Source organism: Nannospalax galili, unplaced genomic scaffold (assembly GCF_000622305.1).
Source record: "Nannospalax galili isolate Female #2095 unplaced genomic scaffold, S.galili_v1.0 scaffold1402, whole genome shotgun sequence".
NCBI lineage: Eukaryota > Metazoa > Chordata > Mammalia > Rodentia > Spalacidae > Nannospalax > Nannospalax galili.
This window is the reverse complement of record NW_008348453.1, coordinates 904,813-927,393: the sequence shown is the minus strand read 5'-3', so window position 1 is coordinate 927,393 and position 22,581 is coordinate 904,813. Positions and strand designations below refer to the sequence as shown.

The 22,581-nt window shown below is 50.5% G+C and overlaps 1 protein-coding gene across 3 annotated transcripts in view; it reads left to right on the top strand.

Moving 5' to 3' along the window:
* Positions 1–22,581, top strand: part of Slc6a9 (solute carrier family 6 member 9) — a 35,852-nt gene that overhangs the window by 2,772 nt on the left and 10,499 nt on the right. For 2 of the 3 annotated variants that reach the window (XM_008845399.3, XM_008845401.3), the window contains exons 2-5: positions 4,434–4,549; positions 17,117–17,273; positions 17,874–18,005; positions 18,385–18,655. In XM_008845399.3, coding sequence (XP_008843621.1) covers positions 4,520–4,549; positions 17,117–17,273; positions 17,874–18,005; positions 18,385–18,655 — 590 coding nt within the window. In that variant the 5' untranslated portion in view covers positions 4,434–4,519. Of the gene's footprint in view, positions 1–4,433; positions 4,550–17,116; positions 17,274–17,873; positions 18,006–18,384; positions 18,656–22,581 lie in introns of those variants that run through there. The other variant, XM_029569478.1, reaches the window with a different exon arrangement.

The following is a 22,581-nucleotide window of genomic DNA, read 5'->3' as shown; positions in this document are numbered from 1 at the left end:
ACTTTGGAGGCAGAGGTGGGGGAATCTCTGTGAGTTCGAGGCCAGCCTGGTCTACATAGTGAGTTCCAGGACAGCTGGGGCTACAAGGAAACCCTGTCTCAATAAAGACAAAAATAAATAAATAAATAAATAATAAAAATAAAGCTTTTAAAAAACTTGGTTCACTCGACTGCTTCCTGGCTACTGTGAGGTGAACCACTTTGCTGGGCCATGATGTTCTGCTTCATCACAGACCCATTAATGAGGAAGCCAGCAGACCATTGACTGTAGCTTCTGCAACCATATTCCCAAGTAAATTCTTCCTCAAAACAAAACAACAACAACAAAAAGATGATCCACTTGGCAATCTCATTTGGTGAGGATGAGAGTCATCAGCAGTAAAGAAAGGGCTCTAGGAACTTCTCAGACTAGGCCTTGGTAGTTCACAAGCAGCTCAAGGCCAGTGTGTCCAATTCAGATCCTTTTCTCTCCTCTCCAAACCTGACTCATCACCAATGTTCTTGTCCCTGGACTGCTACCAGCTTTCTCTCGTTGCACCAGCACTAAGCAGAGACCTTTTCGTTTCCCTCACCACCCCAAAGGAATCCGGTTCGCCATCAAATTCCACCTGTTGCAGTCTGAATTTTTCTCTCAGCAGTGCCCTTTCCTTGCTCCATCATCAGCTTCCTGATCCCAGCCTCTTTTCCCCTGTTCTGGCTCATTCCTAGTTGATTACTTCTCTTCCTCAATTGCTTCAGTCTTCTCCACACTGTTATCAGGGTGATCCACTCTCCCTTCCCTGTCCTTTTCTCTTTCCCTTTCCTTCTTGGTGAGTGTTTCATTTTGAGAGAGGGTCTCCCTATGTTGTCTAGTCTGGTATTAAACTTAGAGATACAAGTGATCCTCCCACCTCAGCCTCCTGAGTACCTGAGATTATAGCCACGCACCCCCACACCCAAGGAGTGAAGCTTCAGGATGCCCCTCCCAGCAATCCATTCTCCAAGTTGATCTTCTGCTTAAAAGCCTTGAATAGTTACCATTGACATCATAATGAAGGCCAAATTCTAGACCCCAAAGGTCCTCCCCTGCTTAGCTGTCTACTTTTGCCTTTCTCCTAGGCTACTTGAACCCAGCCTCAGAGCCTTCCCACAGTTTTATTTTCTCCTACTACCCCCTCTCCTGCCCTACCTTCTTTCCTTACCATTGCCACTTGCCCAATGAACTCCTTTAGACTTAAACACCACTTCCGCAGGGAAGCCTCCTGGACTATCATCCCTGCTACAGAATACATAAAAGGAACTTTTGAAAAAAAATAAATTGGTCTGTAATTACTTAGTTTGACTCATCAACCTCACTACCTCCATACTCCACCATCTAGGATGTGTTCTTGTAGCCTAGCACAGGACTAGCCTCGAGCAAAACTGCAATAAATATTTGTGGAACAAATGAATGTAGTTGTGGCCAGCCTCAAATGACTGCTAGGCAATTTAGGTCATATTCTGTTGACTGTATAGAGCTCTAGGAGGGAAGTGGAGCTTTAGGGCTTTGGGAAAATTGATGGATGAGGGGAGGAAAATATGGGGAACTTGTAGAGACAAAATTTAGGCAGAAACTCTAGGGCTTACAAGGGAATTATTATTAGCCCCACATTCCAGATTAAGAAAAGTCAGACTCAAGGAGCATATAAATAGTGAGTGGCTGAGGTAAAATCCAGCCCAGACCTATCAGATCCCAGAGCTGAGGTCTTCATTACACAGTAAACTGACTGTGACCCTCTGCTTGTTAATGCTGTTCAATATATGGGTTGGGGCAAGTCGGGGCCTGAGTATTTCAGGTCTCTGGCACCTAGAAGAGGGCCTGATATACTGTGATACTTTGTGTGTGTATACACATGTGCATACATGCACTAGGGATCCAACCCAGACTCTTGAGCATACTAGGTAAGCATTACTTCCGACCTGTCTCTAGTCCTTAATTGGTTCCTTTTGAGTGGATGGATGGCCCCATCTCACAGAAATGATAAAGTGGTAAAGGTTTACACCCCGGTCTAGCCACTAAGCAGTCTTGTTCTTCCTCATCCATAAGCCACCTGAGGCCAGGACTGCTTCTGCACCTGGTACTGAGTGACTGCTCAGTGTGATGGGTTGCCCCAGTCTGAGATGTCTGGTGTGAAAGCTTGCTCAGGCCTTACAGGTTAGGCACTGGGTGAGTCAGTCTCCAACGATAAACCCTAAGAGGAATTCCAGGATAGTCTGGGTGAGAACACTGGGTAGCTGCAGACCCAGGATGCTGTGTTCTGCTTATTCATCTGACCAGGAGGCTCAATAACTTCCAGCCCAGGAGATGGCTCTTAATAATGTCACCTGCCATTGATTGCTATCATCTTTGTCATTATTATTCCTTGACAGGAAACAGGCAACTTTAAAGATGGCAGATCTGTAGTCTAGGGATGCTCAGAGGGTGCAGTGATTAGAGGTCTGTTCTTCTGATTGTCCCCCCAAAACCAAAGCCGTGAGCAGGACCTCTTTTAGAGAACACCTTTGAGAGGCAAAAGGCAGGCCTGATCACTGAGAAAAGGAAATGGTTGCAGATTACTTCCATCCCCAGAGAAGAGGAGACCAAGTAGCTGGGACAAAGGACCTAATGAAGTCAGGGACTGATTTGTATAAATAAACAGTGCCCTACCTTTCCTCCAGACTTCAGGACTTCCTGTGGGTGAGAGGCAGCCCTTGATAGGTGGCTGTTGGTGAGGCAGAGTGATTCTGAATAGTTTGGAGTGGAAAATCTCAGTGGTAAAGCCAGATTATTCCTGGGACCAGGCCCAGTGGAGAAGAACCTGACCCCAGGTTCTTCTCCCATGAGAGAGTTCTTCAAGGCTTTCTGAAGGTAGATTCCTCCTGAGGCCTATTCCATCCACATCTGACATTAATGCTTGAGGTTTGCCATGTGGCTCGCTCCTCCCACTTGTCTGCCCTCCTCTCCAGCCCACTGCCCTCTCCCAGATAGCTTTTAGTTGCTTTCTATAAGACCCCAGGCTGACTAGAACCACATTCTAGGGCCTCTGTCCCACTGGTTCCCCTTCATTTCAGCTCAAACCATACTTGCTAGCTGAGTACTATGCTAGGTGCTAGGCCCAAAGCATTAAAGGAAACTCAGTCCCAAGACCTTGGGTAACTCACTGACTTGTGGTTGATGGATATATAAGCAAATATGTGTAATAGGAGATGATAAGGGCACTAGTTAGAAGTCTGCAAATCAGAAAGGAGGAAGCTGGTTGCTCATTCTGCTGGAGGCGGGTGTTGGTGGTGGTGTTGGGAAGGCTACAAAGAGGAGGTGACATTTAGGTCCAGGCCTAAAAGACTTGGAGAATTTCACCTGGCACACCTGGAGGAAGGTGTAAAAGCACCAAAACAAAGGCAAGGAGGTGTGACTGTATCTGGTGTACTGGCATGGTCAGAGTGATTGAGTGACACAGCAAGAAGCCTGGCCACCCCAGAACCCAACCTGAGTGGCACCAGCGTGGGGGAGGGCCATCGTGGTTGCCTGGTTGGGAAGTGTCTACTGATCCAAACTGACTCCCCTCCTGGGGAAAGGTTGTAACCATTCACACAGACGAGAAAGGACTTGGACCCCATCCCAGTTCTGTGTTCATTTTTTATCTTTTATAGGATTGGGCATCTGGAGAGTCAAAAATAGACCTTTGCCCATTGGGACAGAAAGCCTGGAGAATAAGGGATCCAGGGGGAAGGGTTGAGAAGACGGCTAGGAAAGGACTGGACCTGGGGGTCATTCAGAAGGGAACTGGATGCAAAATGGCCTGGCTGAGGGAGTAGGTGAGGGAGGGCAGGAGAGACCTGAAGTCCTTCTGGCTGCTGGTATGGGCTTCATATTGTAAGAATATAATGTTAGAATCCAGCCTTTGCTCAGGCCACAGCAATATCTGAAGCAGCCTCTCTCAGATACCAGCAGGCTCTCTACTGAGACATTGTCTGTGAGTCCCTTGCTCACAGACATCCCCCGGGCCAGGATCTCTTACCTGCGGAAGTGAGTTAACATCAAGGGGGACCACATTCTGCCCCCCACCCACTTCCCTGCCTCCTACCTGGGAATCTAAGAATCTGGATGCAGGCTTGTACTGTGAAACCTCCCCTAGTTTCAGAAGTATGAGAACCCACTTCTGCTATGTGAGCTCTGATCCCTCTTTTGAGAGGACCACCCCCAAGCTGTCTTTCGCTGGTTCTGGGGCCTGAATTCTCAGAGTCCCTGCCATGCTGTTGTCTTTCTGTCTGTCTGTTCATGGCATTAATACTTTTTCTGATAAACTCCTTTCTCTTCAGCAATCTGTCCCAGTGTCCTCTGAACCCCCCTCTGAAACCTTTCACATATTGTTTGTTCTGGAGAGCCCTGAGGGTCTGCCTAGTCCAAGGCCTTACCTCACTCTGTTTTCTCCACAGCTCTTGAGGTCTGTTGTCTGAAAGGCACAGGAAGCAGAGTCTGCAAGTGTGGTCCAGGTTTCCTGATCCCCCAACCTACTGCCACCATGGTAGGAAAAGGTGCCAAAGGGATGTTGGTGAGTACAGGGGCCAGATTTGAGACAAGAAGGGGTGTCATACACACTGCCCCGTGAGACCTCCTACCAGCTGCTTGTCTTGACAGGATGGCCTAGGAGGCTGCATGGGGCCAAAGATTGGCACTACCTGGGCCCCAAAGTGCCAAGGCTGCCCCAGGCCCAGGCAGGCAGGCCCTTACCCAGCAGGTTAGACAGTATCAGGCTCCAATCCCACAACTGGGCAAGTTCTACCACAAACCCAGCAAAGACCTGCCAAGGAACAGAAGGTATCCTCCCTATCCTGGTTACAAGAGGCACTCTGTACTGGCTGCTCTTCCAGAGGACCCAGGTTTAGTTCCCAGCACCCACATGGTGGTTAACAACTGTCCTTAACTTCAATTCTATGGAACTGATGCCCTCTTCTGGCCTCCTTAGGCATTGCATGCATGGGTGCCCTTATATAAACAATACACTTACTATTTTTTTAAAAAAAAAAGAGATGCTCTACAGAGGATGCAGCTTGTCCTACTGGGAGGATAGTAGGACACTGCTGTGGCTATACTCCATGTCCATCCAGTGTTGGGCCACAGAACATCTTCAGATCCTGTCCAGTTTTTCCCTATTTCCCTGCTGAAAATAGAAAGTAACATGTCTTCTCCTAGACTTCACTGATAATCCCCATCTACCACTGCCCTAAACCTGGGCCCTTCCTTTGCCCTCTACCTCAGAGTTCAGAAGAGGTGGCTATCAGGCCCTTCCAGAAACAAGGGCCCTGGGCTGAATGTGGTGGTGTATGCCTTTAATTCTGGCATTGGAGAGGCAGAGGCAAGCAGAGCTCTGTGAGATTAAGGCCAGCCTGGTTTACACAGAGCATTCCAATCCAGCTGGGGCTACAGAGAGACCCTGTCTCAGAAAGAAAGAGAAAAAGGGAAAGGGGAAGGAAAAGGAAGAAGGCCTTGGTCAGAAAGAAAAAGAAAGAAAGAAGAAAGGGAAAGAGGAAGGGAGGGAGGCCTTGGTCAGGTTCTTGAGGAAGCAGGACTGATGTGTGGGGCAGGTTGGTACTGGATACAGGAGCCTATCCTGAGTGCTATGGTTGTATTCCGCCCCCTTGGGAATCTTGCTTCAGGAAGAAGGCAGACTGGGCAGTTATTGGTGTGGAAGCTAGTGACAGAAGACAGCCCCTCCCTCACGAGCTCCCAATCTGTGCCTTCTACTGCTTTCCGTATTCAGGAAGACTAATTGGCTTGGGATCTCTACTGAGACCTCTCCAAACTAACTCTGTCTCTTACCAAAGATTTCTAGGATTCAAGGGCCCTGGTCTGAGGGAACAGTTTGAGGGAGGATTCAGATCCTCAAATCGAGCCTTGCTCAGAACCTCTAGCTCTCAACCCCTGGTCCAGCCCCTCAGGCCTGCTCTGGAGAAATACCACTTGTTAGAATGGGTCTGAACAGACCAAGCTGCTCGAAATGTTCCTGAGCCAATCTGAAATCAGAGCACTCAGGATAAGCACAGGTGGGAGCTCTCTCAAGAGGTGGATTCTGTGTTAAGACCCAACTAGGGCTTCACCTTTCTTCTGAGAAGTCTTAGACTTGCTGTGGGCCTAAGAAGTGAGGGTTAGCTTTGCCTCCTTCTGTGGAGATTCTGAGCTCCATGAAACTCTCCTAACAATTCATATCTGCTCTTTTTCTCTGGAGTGACCCTGGAAAGGCTAGACAGGCAGGAGATATAGGGGACCCACATGGGCAGCACAGAGAACAAGTCACAAGGTCCCACAATCCCTGTCCCGGCTGAGCTTCCGGAACCTTGTGCTCTGCTGGCCAACATGGCCAGCCTGTCTGTGGAAGGGAACACTGCCTTGGGACTCCCATTCCCAGCACCAGGATGTGCCTAAAGATAGCTGAAGCTTGCTTTCCTTGGTGCCCTTTGCCCTTTGGCTTCTACCCACTGCTATGTTTGAGGCTCATAGCGTCTGTCCCATGGGCACCCCCTGTATGCTCAGAGATTCTATTCCTGCCACTGTTCGGTTCTGCTGATGACCTTGGGCTACTCTATTCTTGGGTCTCAGTTTGGAACAGATACTGCCCCCATTCAGTGCTTGTTTCTAGGATACAGCCTCAGAGGTGCACCGGGCAGCCGGACCCTGCCACCCCCGTCTCTATTCACTAACATGGGAGCTAAGTCAGCACTTATTGGGTGTTTGTGTTTTCCCAAGGCCAAGTGGCTGAACTGAGGAAGTTCCTTTCCAATGTGCTCCTTGGGATGTCCTGATGGTTAGGGGAGGGTATGGGGGGGGGGGCTGTGAGCTGATGGCCCTTGGATTGCCCCAGTTCTTTTTTTGGGGGGGGGGTCTTTTTTGAGACAGGGTCTCTTTATGTAGCCCCAGCTGTCCTGGAACTCACTATGTAGACCAGGCCGGCCTTGAACTCACAGAGATCCGCCTGCCTCTGCCTCTGGAGTGTTGGGATTAAAGGCATGCGCCGCCACGCCCGGCTTGCCCCAGTTCTTTGTGGAAGTATTGCTTTTTGAGCCCTGCCATGTAGAGTGGGCAGCTGGCACTCTACTGTGGAGTCCTCATTTCTCTTACCCTTTAGTTCACATTTGAGTGTGAGGATGTGGGCCACTCAGGTCTCTTTAGTGTCAACGTGTACCCTGTGTCATCCTTGGCACTTACGTTGGGCTCTGCAACAGGTGTCCCATGGGGGAGCAAGCCACTTCCCAGCACATGCCCAGACCCACATGCTTGCTGCACATGTCCCTCCCCCCAGTCGCAGCCCAGATGGTCTCTGCTAGGCCAGCTCAGCTGCCTTCCTTATGCCTCAGTAGCTCCTAGGACAGGGCCGTTCGAGAACCCAGCTGGCCAAGTTGCCTCCAAGCATGGGAGCAGCTGGGATGCTTGGAGGCACTTGGGGTGGGTGAGGTGGTCCTTTCATGGAGACTGAGAGCCTCTGAATACATGTGGGGAAGGGCTGCCTAGGTCTCAAAGGACAGGAAAGCCCAGGACAGGCAGCATGAGATCCCCCACTGGCTTAACTGTAACTCTACCATCTCAAACCAACTTCCCAGGCTGGCCATCTCAGTCTTCTCCCATGTGTTGAGCCTCACCTCTTCCATGGCTTTAAAAAAATTGGTTGCATCTGCCACTGGAAAGGCTCATAAATGAATAAAAGCAGAGTCACTCTGACACCAGAGCCCTGGGTGCCAGAGCTTCTAAATCCCAGAAGGCACTGGGAGTGCCATAGGCCTCCTGGGTCTGCCCCACCCTGACCTGTTCTCTTATGTTTTGACATGAAGGTTTGGATCTGCAGCATCTTCTCAGGGCCTAGTACATACTGGGTATGTATTCGCTCACCAAGCCCAGTCTTGGCATTTAGCAAGTACTCAACTAGTATAGGCTTGGCATATATTGAGAGATCACCAAGCACAGGGCTTGGCACACATTAGACACTCCCTTGGTAAAGGGCCTGATAGGGCTGGGCCCTTGATCCAAGCTTTGGCATGTAGCAAATGCTCAACGAGTATAGACTCAGTACACATTGTGTGTGCCTCTTAGCACAGGGCCTGCCACCCAGTGAACACTGAGGTAGCATGGTGCCAAGTGCACAGTGGGCACTTTACCCAACTTAGGGTTGGGAATACATCAGGACCTATAATGGAACAGGATTTGGCACACAGAGGTATTCACCGAATGTAAGACCTGACACCCCACAGCTCACTTGACACTGACTGACACAGCTCTCTCAGCACCAGACATGGTACACAGTAGGCACTCTTCTAACACATAACCAGGCACACAGTGAGTGCTTTCCTACTACACACTTGGCACATGGTATATATTCTTCAAGCATCGAACTTGGCACACAGTGGGTTCTTTCTTAGTACACAGCTGTCTCACAGTGTATTTTCTTCCAGTACTGGGCTTGTCAGTCAGTGGACACTCAGCGGACCCAGGTCGTGGCACACAGTACATACTTTCTTAACACAGGTTTTGGCATACAACAGGTCTCCTAGCTAGGAACTTTGCCTACTAGGAAAATGCCTTTCTAGCTAGGACAGGCTAAGTGACAACCTTCCATTGGTCCTAGAAGTGTGAAGACTGTACTTGGAAAATGGAATATTGAGATCCAGAGGAAAAGGACCTGCCTTCTTCAGCTTCTTCTCTGGTCCTGGGTCCCTGCCCTCCCTCACTTCTCATCTTCCCTGTAACCCACCCACTCAGCCTTATGGACGCATTTCCTCTTACACAGCTTCTGTTAGCTTCCCCACATCCCCAGCATGCCTCAGTCCTAGCTCAGCAGGACCTTCCCTCTAGAGTCACAGGGGACAACAAGGCCCCCAGACTCCTTGCCCCTTTGGAAGCATGCCCGCTCTTATTAAGAAAAGTCAGAGACTGGGGCTGGGGGAGTTGGCCACCCTAAGTGGGGCTGGAACAGCTGGATCCCACTAATGAGGCCTCATTATGGTCAGGGCCCAGCTGGGCTGCTGCCTCCTGTCTCCATGGTCAGAGCCAGGGAAAGCCATCCAGCCAGGGCTGCGTGTTCTGGGCACACAGCCCAGGCCAGGGCAGCCAAAGCCCAGAGCCCACCCTGGGTGGAAATGAGCATTTGGGCATCATGGGTGACTGGGTCTTCCTGGAGCCAGTGGCCCAGCCAGGGCCTTGGCCTTCAGTCTATGCCTGCAGGAAGTCAGGGAATGTGTCTAGGGACTTGACTGCATGACACAGGTCCAGTGAGCAGATGAGTTAATGGGGGTCTTAAGCCATCCTTAAGAGAGTTGCTCAAGCAGGACTGCCACAAAATGGAGAGAAGAATATGTCAACCTCATGGGGCTTTTGGTGATTTGATTTTTTTTTCTTGTATTTTTGTTTCATTTCACTTTTCTTTCCTTTTAGACAGGGTCTCACTATGTAACCCTCACAGGCCTAGAACTTACTATGTAGACTAGGCTAACCTCAAATTCATAGAGATCCTCCTACCTCTGCCTCCCAAATGCTGGGATTAAAGGCATGTGCCACCACACCCAGCCTCATGAGGCTCTTGGGAAGACAGAGTTAGTATATATGAAGTATTTAGGACAGAAGTCTGACTAATAGTAAGCACCTAATATGTGTTAATCTATTACTATTATTACAATTGCTCACTGGATTTAATGATTGGTAAACATTATCCCTATTTTAGAGATGCAGAAACTGAGACCAAACAGTTAGACAAGTTGTATAAGGTTATATATGGTGAAAGACTGGCAGGCCTAGTATTTGAAGCTAGGCCTGTCTGATTTTTAAGCATGCTCCATTTTTTTTTTGTTATTTTCTTTTTTATTAATTAACTAATTATTTTTATTTTATGTGTATGAGTGTTTTGCCTGCATGTATGTAAGTGCATCTGTGTCATGCAATGCCCACAGAGACCAGAAAAGGGTGTCAGATCCCCTGGAAATGGAAATATGGACGGTTGTTAGCTGCCGTGTGGGTGCTGGGAATGGAACCTAGGTCCTCTGCAAGAGCAACCAGTGCTCTTGACTGCTGAGCCGTCTCTTCAGCTCCTCTGGGCCATTTAAAAAACTGTTCCCTTGCCCTGAACAATATTTCTCGTGAGGTTAGTTCACACATGCATGTCTTGTTTGTTGGGTATTAAGATCCTACTGTATACCAGGCCTCTGTGGGCTTAGCAATTTCCAGAAGATACCTGAACACCAGAGGGTATTTTGGTGCCAGAACACTGATGCCCCCCTTCTTAGTCTCTGGCTTATGGTGTCTGGGTGTCAGCTAGGGAGTGACCAGTGAGTATGACCTCAAAGAAGGGAGATTTGAAGGGTCACTTATCATGGGATGGTGCACAGAACTCTCTCGGTACTGAATGTGGCACACAGTAGGCATTCTTTAACACATAACCAGGCATGCAGGTCAGGTATTCATTTACCTCAGTCATGGGAACACTTCCAGGATGACCCAGCCTACTCCTCGGGTGCCAGGCAATGCAGCATAAATCCCCATAGCCCCTTATTCCACACCTACATCTGTTTGTCTGGAGTAGGTGGTGGCCACTGTCTTAGTTCCATTTTTCTTTAGACAAGTAATGGCGTAATCACTAGGCCAGAGCTTTCTTGTATGGTCAGTCACATTCTTCTGTAAAGACACTTCATCATCTTCACTGACTGGGGAATCCTCAACTCCCCAGAAACAACTCAATAATTCTCAACTCCCTGGCTGCAGGACCCAAAATCTCCTAGTCCACACCACTCACTCTAAGTACCCTGAAATACTCTGATAGTTCACCCTCCACGTTCCTGTGCTGTTGCCATCACCAGTGCATATGGGCAAAGCCTATCACTTGTCTGCACCCACCTACCCTACCAGAAGCCCATGAGTGCCTGGCCTGCAAGCTCAGCTCTGGGAGGCTCTGGGAAGGGACAAGCCATCCTGTCACCCTGTCCCATGCTCACTCTCTCCCACTCCAAGTGTGTGTGTGTGTATGTGTTTTGTTCTAGTAACTCTGAGAACAAGGGAAAAACACAACACAACAAACCCCATGCCTCATTCTCAGCTCTGAAGCACCCGCACTGGGCTGCATAGGCACTGGCCGCAGGGAGAGAGCTAGGGAGGGGGAAGGCAGAGCTTCAGGAGGAGATGAGGTGAAAGTAATTAATGCTGCCCAGCCCAGCAGTTGGAGAGGCACTGGAGCTGGCAGAGGTGTGAATGAGCGGTGGGGACACGTACTGTGAACATTCACCTCAGGATGGCTGCAGCTCATGGACCTGTGGCCCCCTCCTCCCTAGAACAGGTCAGTTACCTTCCAGAAGGTCAGGACCCCCCCCCCCGTCCCAGGCAGGCTTAGTGGCTAGACTGGTGGCGGGGTGGGGGACTAAGTGGTCTGTGCCAGGGAGCGCAGGCACAGCCAGTAAGCTAGACAGACACCAGCCAAAGTGACCCAGAAAGTCGCAACTGTGTAAAGGACTGCAGGAAGAGTTAGCTGTGTGGTGGGGGAAAGAGAGAGGCAAGTGGGGGTGTGAGGGCTCCCCCAGCCCAAGGACCTGCTGAGAATCTGCTCTGGGTATCAAAGCTGCATTGTCCTAGCTCCCGGGGAGACGGGCCGGAGGTGCCCAGGAATTGTACTAATCAATACAGCCTCATTGTCTGTGCCACAGCAGTTACTCCTATGGGGAGAAAAGGGGGGTCAGGGAATGTGGTACATGGGCTCATTGGTGAGGGCTGGGGGAAGGGTATAGACAGGAGTCTCCACCGGAAGTAGAGGGACCCTGTGGAACATTTTCCAGTGTCCTGGGCAAGTGCCTGCAGGGAGTTGTTGTGTCCTTGTCCTTGCAAGCTGAAGATGAGCAAGGATGTCCAGCACAGTATAGCTGAGAGTAGTGAGGATGAGGGACTGGGAAAGTTACCCTTCTCCCCCATAGGACATCCTGACTTGACCTTTTGAAGGTAAGAGAAGGAATGTCCTCTGAGGCCATGTGGGCTGGGTTTGGGAGAAGCGTTATGTAGGCTGCTCGCAAACTTTAGGACTACTAGAGCCAAAACCCAGAGCCACTTCCCAGAGTACCATCTTTCTGACAACTGATGAGGCAGAGTCAGACCACAGCTGCCTCACTGCAGTCTTCCAGGCTGCTGGGCTTCTCTAGGAGGAAGGTGAGGGTAGAGGCAGGACCCACCCAGCATCCTCTATCACTCTCCCCAGGGCCTGGAACAGAGCCTGGCATGCCTAGGGTGCCAGTCTTCTGACTGTTGCCTGCAAAATTGGCAAGTCACTCTCTGTCAGTCAGGGCTCAGTAATGAGCCAGCTCCAGGTATATCCCTGCCCCTCTCTTACCTGCTGAATGAGGGCCTGGACTCTACCTGGAAAGAGTTCTGGGAGGGACCCAGAGTTACTCAGAGCCCTGGAGACCATGCAGACTGGGTTGGACTTTCCATAGTTTCCATGTCTCACAGGTGTTTGAGGCCAGTGTTTTGGTCTGTGGTTGAGTCTCTCTGGACCCACTCAGTGCGCTACAGGTAAAGGACAGAAGCCTGGAAGATGCTGTTTGAGAGCCACTCTGTCCACTGGTCTGATGCCAGGAGAGAACATGGGAAAACAAGAATCGAGGAGTACCTAGGGGTTGGTCATGGGGTCTTCTGAGGCTGACTGTGAAGCTTCTCTGCCTGATTTCCCCACTGGGGCTCCAAGCAAGCTGCTGGTGATATGATTTGGCTCCAAGTCAGTCTGGGATGTGAGGTCTTGCCCACTCTCCTCCGTTGAGTTTGTCTTGGACAGGCTTCATCCCATGAACAAACCCTGAGGCCGGAGAGTCCTGAACAAGAAGCCTGGTGGGTCCCAGCGGGGCTAGCCTGCCAGGGCAGCTCCATGTCCAGCAGGGCAGGCAGAGGGAGTTCACAGTTCACAAAAATATCCACTAAACACTGATTTAGGAGGGTGGAAGTCCCCAGCCAGAGCAGAGGAGTAGTCCAGGTTCCTGGCTGGGCTTCTGCACCCACGCAATGAATAAATGAGGGTGTCCTGCCTTGTGTGGGTTACAGTCACCTCAGGGGCGGACTGCCCACTATTCCTTCTTGATGATTTTCTGAACTTCCACCTCAACTTTTTTAAAAAAGCTAGGTGTGGTGGCTCACGCCTGTAATCCTAACACTCAGGAGACTGAGGCAGGTTCACTGTGAATTTGAGGCTTACCTTGGCTACAAAGCTAGTAGACACTAATGAGACATACAGAAGACAGTCAGAAATAGCTGAGCTGGGCCCAGCAAGATAGCTCACTCAGTTAAAACACTTGCTGCACAAGCCTGATAACTTGCATTTGATCCCCAGATTCCACAGTGGAAGAAGAAAACCAACTCCTAAAAGTTGTCCTCTGACCTCTATATGCACGCTGTGGCACATGCACACCTGCACACAAATACACACGCACACGCATACATGCGTACCCACACTAATAATACATTTAATTTTTTTTAAGAAACAGCTGAGTTGCAGGTGAGATGGAGCCAGAGGAGGCTGTCTGGCCTATGAGGCTGCCAGGCCTACAGCAGGTACCCAGTCTATCTCCTGGTTCCCTAGGTAGGGTCACTGTGATACCCACAGTTGAAGGGACTTGCCCCAGGTTACTACGGAGCAAGTTCTAGAACACCTGGGTCTCAGTCCCACACATTATCCTACCTTGACCTTGACCAAACCCAGGGCAGACAGAGTGGAAGATCCTCATTCTGCCCTCAGAACTGAACAGTCCTAATTCCTGCAACTCAGTATCCAGCAAATAAGCTGGACAGAGGGCTATTTAAAGACTTGTATAAGTGACTGCTCAGTGTGGCTCAGCCAGCCAGGCGTGGACAGCAGGGGTGGGGGTTGTTAACCCAAGAAACTTCACAGTTCTGGTATGAAGATGGATATTGCAGCCTCCATGGCCAGTTCTGAGATTGAGATTAAGAGGCTGTCTCGGGGGGGGGGGGGTGTACCTGCACACATGCATTTGGTACATGTGGTTGTCCGGTTTCTCCACTCAGCTAGGGAAGGAAAGCTCCTAGGCTCCTAGGCCTGTATTCTGCCCAGCCTAGGAGAGCTTGAGTACAGATCAGGGCAGTCCCTTTCCTGGAGACCACGCACTCAGGCCATGGCAGTGGTCTCTGAGTGCCACCAGGAGGGCACTGCTCCTGTGGTTTTATTCCCCACCAAGATGTGAACAGGTGGCTGAGGAATGGCAGCAAAGGGCAGCCAGGGTAACATGCAGTAGGCACGAGAAAACTGGAACTTACCCCATCTGTGGGACTAAGCTGGCTTAGGCAGCGAGGCAGCCAGACTGGGTCAAATCATAAGCACAAAGGGGTTCTTTCGTGGGCATTTCAGAGCCAGTAGGAGAGTTAGTATTAGTGACACAGCAGGTCAAGGAAAACAAGGGTCTTAAAATAGGAAAGATGATGAAAGGAGGGCAAAAAGTTACGCAGCATTAAAAACTGTAGCTGGGCTGGGATGGAGTCATCAGGCCCCTATGTTCAGTCTACAGCAACACACGCACACACACACGCACACACAATCTTAGCTTTCCTGGAGAAACTAGCTGGGGCATAGAGTGGACAAGCTACCTGAGTCTAGGTCTCACAGAATGGAAGTCAGGGGTCATTGGTGGAACTTAGTGGGCCAAGTTCCTCCACATGGGCACCGCTGTGCCATTGGGCCAGAGAAGAGAAGGAAACTTTGTTTGCAGGGAGCCATAGTGTCATCAGGAACTTCCTGCCAGTGCCCAATGGCAGGCCCCAGTCTAGCTCCTATCCCAGGGCATCGGCTTCCCTCATTGCTTGCTTGGCTGAACTGGTTAGCACACAGCTCAGTGGTGTGCATCTCCTTAGCTAAGCAGTGACTCTTGAGGACTCGAGCAGGCAGCTGCCTGTGGCGCATGGGAGAGGGACTTCACTTCCCTCCCTGTCCCCCTCTGTGCTCAGGAACAACTGAAACTTGAGGATCCAAATAGAATCCTGCTGTACTTGGTTGAGAGGTCAGGATTGTGTCCCCTCAGGACCCTAGGTCAGGAAAGAGGCTTTGAACTTTTAAGTTTAGAAGAGCTGAGTGTCTTTCCTTGCCCTTTCTCTGCCCATAAGGCCACCTCAGACCCTCAGTTGTCCCTTTTACAGCTGGAACTGCTGTCCTGTGACCCTACCCACAGACTCTGGAACAGCCACAATCCTGCATTGTGCCCCTAAGTAAACAAGCCCAAGACTGAATAAAAGTGTTATTGTAGAGCCAACATTTAGGGGCCCTATTTGGCTGATATTTATTTGGGTTCTGATAAGCCTCTCTAAGCAAGCCCCATATTCTCCAAAACATGACCCCTGATCCTGTGGTATTGATAGAACTGCCGCAAAGAAAGTCCCTCAGAGTGGGTGACATGGTAGGATGTCACTGAGGCTGGAGCCATTGTCTCCCAGAGCCCAGTGCACCTCCACGCCTTCACCAGCTAGCCTTCCCTGGTCCTCACCTTGCCTTTTCATTTCATGTTCTCTTAATACTTTGAGGAAGTTCACTTTGTGGTCATACTGAAGTTAGGACAATGTGTGCTCTTAATTAATGACTTCCAACACTGAATGACAGGGGTTCTTTTGCCTGGCACATAGCTGGGGATCTGCAAATTTTGACACTGCATAAAAAAAAAAAAAGGCAAATGAATGAATGAGGAATGAGTGCAGTACCTTTGGCCTGCCAGCTTGCTCTTGGTGATCCAGGAAGGGAACCCACACACACAGTTAATTCCTACTGCTATGCCCTACAGCCTCCTTAGAGGGTGTAAGGGGCAACATGTCTGAGCTGAATTGGGAGCACAGGATAGTGCTACCAACAGTGCTCGTTTGCCAGGTTCTGGGGCCTAGTGAAGCCATTTAGGTTTGTCTGCCAATGTCAAGGTCTGACAGCATTTCAAAGCAACAGGCCACCTTGCTTATTATTGGCCAGAGTGACTGCTGAACTTGAAGATGGCTCTTCCATGCCCAGAGTCAGCATTCTACCATTGTTGGCATGAAAGCATTCTGGGTTTCTCTGCTGGTGACTCCCAAGGTTCTTATGTCTCCTTAAGGATACTCTCAGGCCCCTCCAGCTCTGGCTCAGGATGGGTTGAGTCCCACTCATGGTAGGAGGGGACTGGGAGAAGAGTGGCCCGTGGAAGGGGTACACACCCTTACTAAGGGACCCATAGAGTTATGTCTAACTCGGTTTGGGACTTCACATGGACTATCTTCAGTGTAGCCCTGGGCAGGCCAGCCCAGCAATTCCCACAGGCAGACATGGTACCCATCCTCAGGGCACATCCAGCACCAGAGATCCATCTTCTGCAGGCCACCCTTTCTTGGTTCAGTGAGACTCTTCGCTGGAACTACTCCGTCTGTTTCCCCTAGCAAAGCCAGTCCCCAAAGTCTGGCATAGTGCCTACCACTCTAGTTTTCTACTAACTCAGAGCCCAGCATTCCCAGCTGTGGCTCAAGTCAGCTTCCCCAGGCCCTCCTGTCTTGAGCCCACAATGTCCTCCGCAGGACTGGCCAAACTCAGCTATACCACCCCGTCTTCCACCCAGCTCTGCCCACCCTGTGCCCCCAGGAAGAAGTGTTCAGCTGGGGGAGCAATCTAGCCACCTCCTGTCCATGGGCAGCGTGCTCAGCCTGGTGATGTGGTAGGCGGTGGGTGGGGGGGGTGGCTGTCTGGACACAGGCCCCTTTGTGCCCAGGCTGACTTGGCTGCTTGGTATGAGGCTCAGCTGTCCTAGAGCCTTACCCTGAGATGAGAGGCGAGGTTTTAGAGGGGCTAAGGGGCTCATGGCTTGGGCTTCCTCCTCAATGCCTCACCTGCTACAGTTAGCAGTGGGCTAGCACTGTACAGTGAGCTAATACACCTGGCATAGGGTGCTGGGGGCTGGTGAGGGAGGCACTGCTGGGCACCATTTGACAGCTGTACCTCCCTTCTCTTCTGCCAGGCCTGCCCTCAGCTCCTGCCAACAGAAGGGAAACCCCAGGGTGGGGGCGGGGGGCTTGGAAGTGTAATGTGTCCCCACTGGGGGAGACTTAGATGGTCAGGCGTGGAGCCTTGCTGATGGTAGCTTCTCTCCTGTCCCCACAGAATGGTGCTGTGCCCGGCGAGGCCACCAAGAGGGACCAGAACCTCACACGGGGCAACTGGGGCAACCAGATCGAGTTTGTACTGACGAGCGTGGGCTATGCCGTGGGCCTGGGCAATGTCTGGCGCTTCCCATACCTCTGCTATCGCAACGGGGGAGGTACCCAGTGGGCACAGGGCAGGGACCACCCACTTGGGTAGAGCCCACACTGTCTCCCTGGCACAGATGATGCTCTAGGCAGAAACTGGCCTCTGGCCCTGGTCATCTTCATCCAACCACCGGCTTGGGCACACTTTGCCTAAGACACAGACCACCCTCAGACCTTGACATTCTGTTTTTTGGGCCTGACCCTGCTAGCCTGCTCCCTTGAGGGTAGAAGAGGTAGACAGAAGCACTCTAACTTCCTGGGTTCCATGTCTTGCCCCCTCATGTTTTGATACCCGCCCCAGGTGGTACAGAGCTATTTGAGGATCCCAGTGACTTTTTTATTTGTGAAGTCAATTGATTAAGCCATCAAATTTCACCCCAACATGGCAGCTCTGGGCTGACTCTCTCTAGAGCAGGTTTCCTGGGAGCCTCTGTCAAGTTCAGAGACAGGCTATGGGGAGCGTGCCTCAGGCCCAGGCTCCTGCTCAATGCCTGGCACACTCCTATTCCAGTCCTAGTCAAGCACAAAGGCTTTACTGTTGGTTCTGAGAAGGAAGCCCAGGGAGGGATCCCCCAAGCCCACCCTGAGCCTGACCTCTCCTTGCATGCCAGGCGCCTTCATGTTCCCCTACTTCATCATGCTGATCTTCTGTGGAATCCCTCTCTTCTTCATGGAACTGTCCTTCGGCCAGTTTGCAAGCCAGGGCTGCCTGGGGGTCTGGAGGATCAGCCCCATGTTCAAAGGTGAGGCCCAGGTGGGGAGTGCACACATGTGTGCACACGTGTACACACACACATACACACACGCGCACGCGCTGGCTTATCCATCTGTATAAACATGTACATCCCTTTTGGAGCCTCATTGCTGACCCCAGGCCCAACATCAATGGCCAAGGCCAAGGCCACATGCTGGAATTCGTATTTACTTGGCCTCCACCTTCCCCTCCTGCCACATGTATACACAAAACTCATTTGCCCCAAAACTTAATCTGTATCGAGGCTTTGACCTTCCCTCCTGTAGCTCTCCATCAGAGCCTGTCCCTTGGGCTCTTAGGAACAGTTAACCTTTAGCTAGGTGAGTGAAGCGCTTCTCTCATTGGACCTTAACCCTCCCCCACCCCAGGTGTGGGCTATGGCATGATGGTGGTGTCCACATACATCGGAATCTACTACAATGTTGTCATCTGCATCGCCTTCTACTACTTCTTCTCATCCATGACGCACGTGCTGCCCTGGGCTTACTGCAGTAACCCCTGGAACACACCTGACTGTGCTGGTGTGCTGGATTCTTCCAACCTCACCAACGGCTCCTGGCCCACTGCCCTGTCTGGCACCCTCTCCCATTTGCTCAACCGTACCCTGCAGAGGACCAGCCCCAGCGAAGAGTATTGGAGGTGAGGCTCTGTTAGACCCAGGATGGGGTGAGGCCAACCTGCCGGCAACCCTCAGCCCTTCCTGAGTCGTCTGGCAGCCCTACCTGCATTTCATCTGTACAAGGTGCCTACTGCTTGTCATCCCTAGGGTGGGTGCAGAGGGGGTAGAGGTGGGTGAAACAACTGGCGTACAGAGCCATGGAAGACCAGAGTGTGAACTGGGGAATCCTTACAGAGTAGTAGTAAGAGAGGACTCCAGAAATGTCAAGTCTCCAGAGGAAAATCGGGGCAAAGAGGGATAGAACGCTGGTAGGAACAGCATGAGCAAAGGTTCTGGGTTCCAGAGGCTGGTCCTACAGCTGAGAGGAGCCTACTGTAAGACTAACATGGCTGGAGGGACTTTTGAGCCCTGAGGTGACCCTTGAGGGGAACCACATTCATAGAGAATGCATGAGAATGAGGCTTTCACTTCCTACTGTAGAGCAAAAAGAGCCATGAACATTCACTAAGCCAGGGGCACCAAGACAGCAGGACCCACTCTGTTCAGAGGTGACAGACTGGGTCTCTGGGTCTGCTGAAGGGAGGCTGCCACTGAAGGTGTCTGGATCACCTTGTCCCAACTGGCAGATGGAGAGCATGACAGGATATTCCTATATGTTACTGGGGATATGAGGGAGCAGACCTTGTTTATTCATCCCACAAGCTTTGTGGCATCGTCTTTGAAAGCCCTATGTACTTGTGGCAGGTGTGAGTAGTCCAGAGTCTCTGCCCCAAGGAATTTGTAGTCTGTGGGGATAAAGATAGTGAAGCATATTAGGAGCAGGTGCCCTGGCACAGGAGTGTAGTAGTGGCATTAAGGGGTAGTGTTGACTTCTGTGAAGTAGGGGAAAGAGGAGCTGGTCATACCTGCCTAAGAGTGGGAGAGGGAGGTAGAGGAATCAAGAGGGACATAAGCAGGTAAGCAGAAGTGGGGAGGAGGCAAACTGAAGCCAAGATTGGGAGCAAGCAAGGGGACAGTGAGAAATGAGATGGGAAGGGCAAGCAGGCATCACATGGTATGAGGCTCCAGGGATACTGAAGTTGCAGCAGATCCTCTGAGTTTGGTCCTGAGAGTACAAACCCTAAGGAGGAGTCACAGGACAGGCTATTTCAGGGGGAAGGCGGGGCGGACTCAGTCAAAAAACTACGTGGGTAACTGCCCACCAGAGGCATGATGGTGCACTGGGCAGTTTGACCTAGACTGAAAACAAACTTCCCTGAAGCTCCCAGAAGCAGAAATCATCTAATGCACCTTTCTACACTACCCCCTACCCCCCCAACCAGATGCTCCAGTGCAGCCTGTCCCAGGAGCTATCTGCCAGAGCAAACCTCTGGAGGTTTTAGCCAGCGAAGTCAGCAGGGAATAGCTCTCAGAGAAATCCGACTGCGGGATGTAGTGATGGGCCAGCTGGGCTCTGCTGCCCAGCTGGGACTGTGCCAGGCCTACCTAACTAGAGTAGTTATCGGCCCAACGGCTCCCTGCTGCCACCTCCTGGACAACCAGGAAAGATTTTTTTCCCCCTTCTGTCCTGGAGATGGAACCAGGGCCTCTTGCATACTAAGTAAATGCCTTACCTCTGAGCAATATCCCTAGTCTTTACTTTTTATTTTGAGACAAGGTCTTATTATGTAGCCAAGGTTGGTCTTGAACTCAATCTTTAGCCCAGGCAGGCCTTAAATTCGTCATTCCTGCCCCAGCCTCTAGATTAGAATAGCTGGGATTACAGGCCCACATCACTAGGTCTAGCTGAGAAATGATCTTTAAGAGAGCAGTGTAGGGTGTGGTAGCACATGCCTTTAATACCAGCACTCAGGAGTCAGAGGCAGGCAGATCTTGGATCTTTGTGAATTTGAAGCCAGCCTGGTCTACATAGTGAGTTCCAGGCCATCTGGGGCTACAGGGAGACTGTGTCTAAAAAGACCAAAAAAAAAAAAAAAAAAAAAAAAAGAGAGAAAGAACACAAGGACGGGTGTTTGAAAGGTTTGGTAAAAAAAAAAAAAAAAAAAAAAAAAAAAAAAAAAAAAAGAGAGAGAGAGCACAGAGCAGTGTGGTTGTAAGGATTGGGTGGGTATGTAGCTTGAGCTAGCATGGCCAAGGCCCTGGGTTGGACCTCCAATAGGCAGTGGAAGTGTGGAGGGGGGGGTAGATGCCCAGGCTAGCCTCATTGATTAAGGGTTGGGGAATGGGCACCAACTATTATATGTCAATGTATTATCTCAAAAAGTCTTATTAGCCTTATTTTCTTATTTAGAGGCTGACATTGTAAGGTTAAGGAGCCACAGAGCTCTGGTTATAGTAGATCTGCATACACCAGGCCCACCTGGCTCTACTGTTGTCTAACACTAGGCCAGTGATGCTCTGCATGTGTTCTTAGTTCACACTGCTTCTTTGAGAGGTAGCATGATGTAGCTGACATTTTATGAATGACGAAAGCAAACCAAAAGAAAGATGAGAAAGGGCTGAGGTGTGGCTCAGTGTAGGACTTGCCTAGCATGCATGAGGCCCTGGGTTTGATCCTCAGCATCTAAACAAACCACAAAGGGTTTTGCCAGAAAGGCAGGTTTCTGAGCCACATCTTCCTCCTATTCACCCTTTCTACTCCCTGCCCTCCCCTCCATCACCCCACCCCCTGGCTCCAGGTTTTATACTCTTCTGTGCTGGTCTGAGTACTGCTTCCAAGCCCTGAACTCACGACAAGGCTTTCTCAGTTCCACAGCCTCTGTGGCACCCAGCACCTGACATTAGTGAACTGTGATCCCAACTCCCCCTACCCCTGCCTAGTGTCTCATGCCAGCTCCATAGTCATGCTGACATCTCAAATCCTGGCTCTGCCACTGACCCACTGTATAGTCATGGGAGGTCACCAAACCTCTCTGTCTTAAGTCAGGGCGGTTATGAAGCTCCCCTCATTGCATTTCCCCACAAAGGTGAAATGCAGTAACAGCATAAATCCCCAACAGTGACAGGTGTTGTACTAGCTGGACATGCAAAGAACTGGGTTGGTTGTCTCCAGACAGTTACTATATGCTGGAGGAAATTACATCTATCTGGAGGTGTTTTGTGTGTGTGTGTGTGTGTGTGTGTGTGTGTGTGTGTGTGTATGAGGGGGGTGGGGGGAGAGAAGGGAGAGGTCAAGGGAGAGAATGACTTACTATGTACCCCTGGCTGGCCTAGAACTCTATATAAACTAGGCTGAGCCATAACTCAGAGAAATCTGCCTGCCTCTGCCTCCTGAGTGCTTGGATTAAAGGCATGCACTACCACATCTGGCTTTGAAATTTTTGGAGGGGGGATTTATTTGTTTTTATTTTATGTGTGAGTGTTTTACCTGCATGTATGCATATACACCTGTGCATGCAATGCCCACAGAGACCAGAAGAGGACACCAGATCCCCTAGAACTGGAGTTACAGGTGGTTGTTAGCTGCTATGTGGGTGCTGGGAACCAAACCCAGGTTTGCAAGAGCAGCCAGTGCCCTTAACTGCTGAACCATCTCTCCAGCCCTGACATGCCTGGCTTTTTTAAAAAGGGTTTATTTTATTTTATTTGACAAAGTCTCAGTAATATCTGGAGAAAATTTTTGGTTATTTGTTTTCTGAGACAGAGTGTCACTTTGTAAACCAGGCTGGCCTTGAACTCACAAAGATCCGCCTGCCTCTGCCTCCCGAGAGCTGGGATTAAAAGCGTGCACCACCATGCCTGGCTAAAATTTTTTTAAAAAAATTTTTTTTTATGTGTATGAGTGTATTGCCTGCATGTATGTGAGTGCACCTGTGTCCTACAATGCCACAGAGGGCAGAAGAAGGTTTCGGATTCCCCTGGAACTGGAGTTAAGAACGGTTCGTAGCTGCCATGTGGGTGCTGGGAATTGAACCCAGGTCCCCTGCAAGAGCAGTCAGTGCTCTTA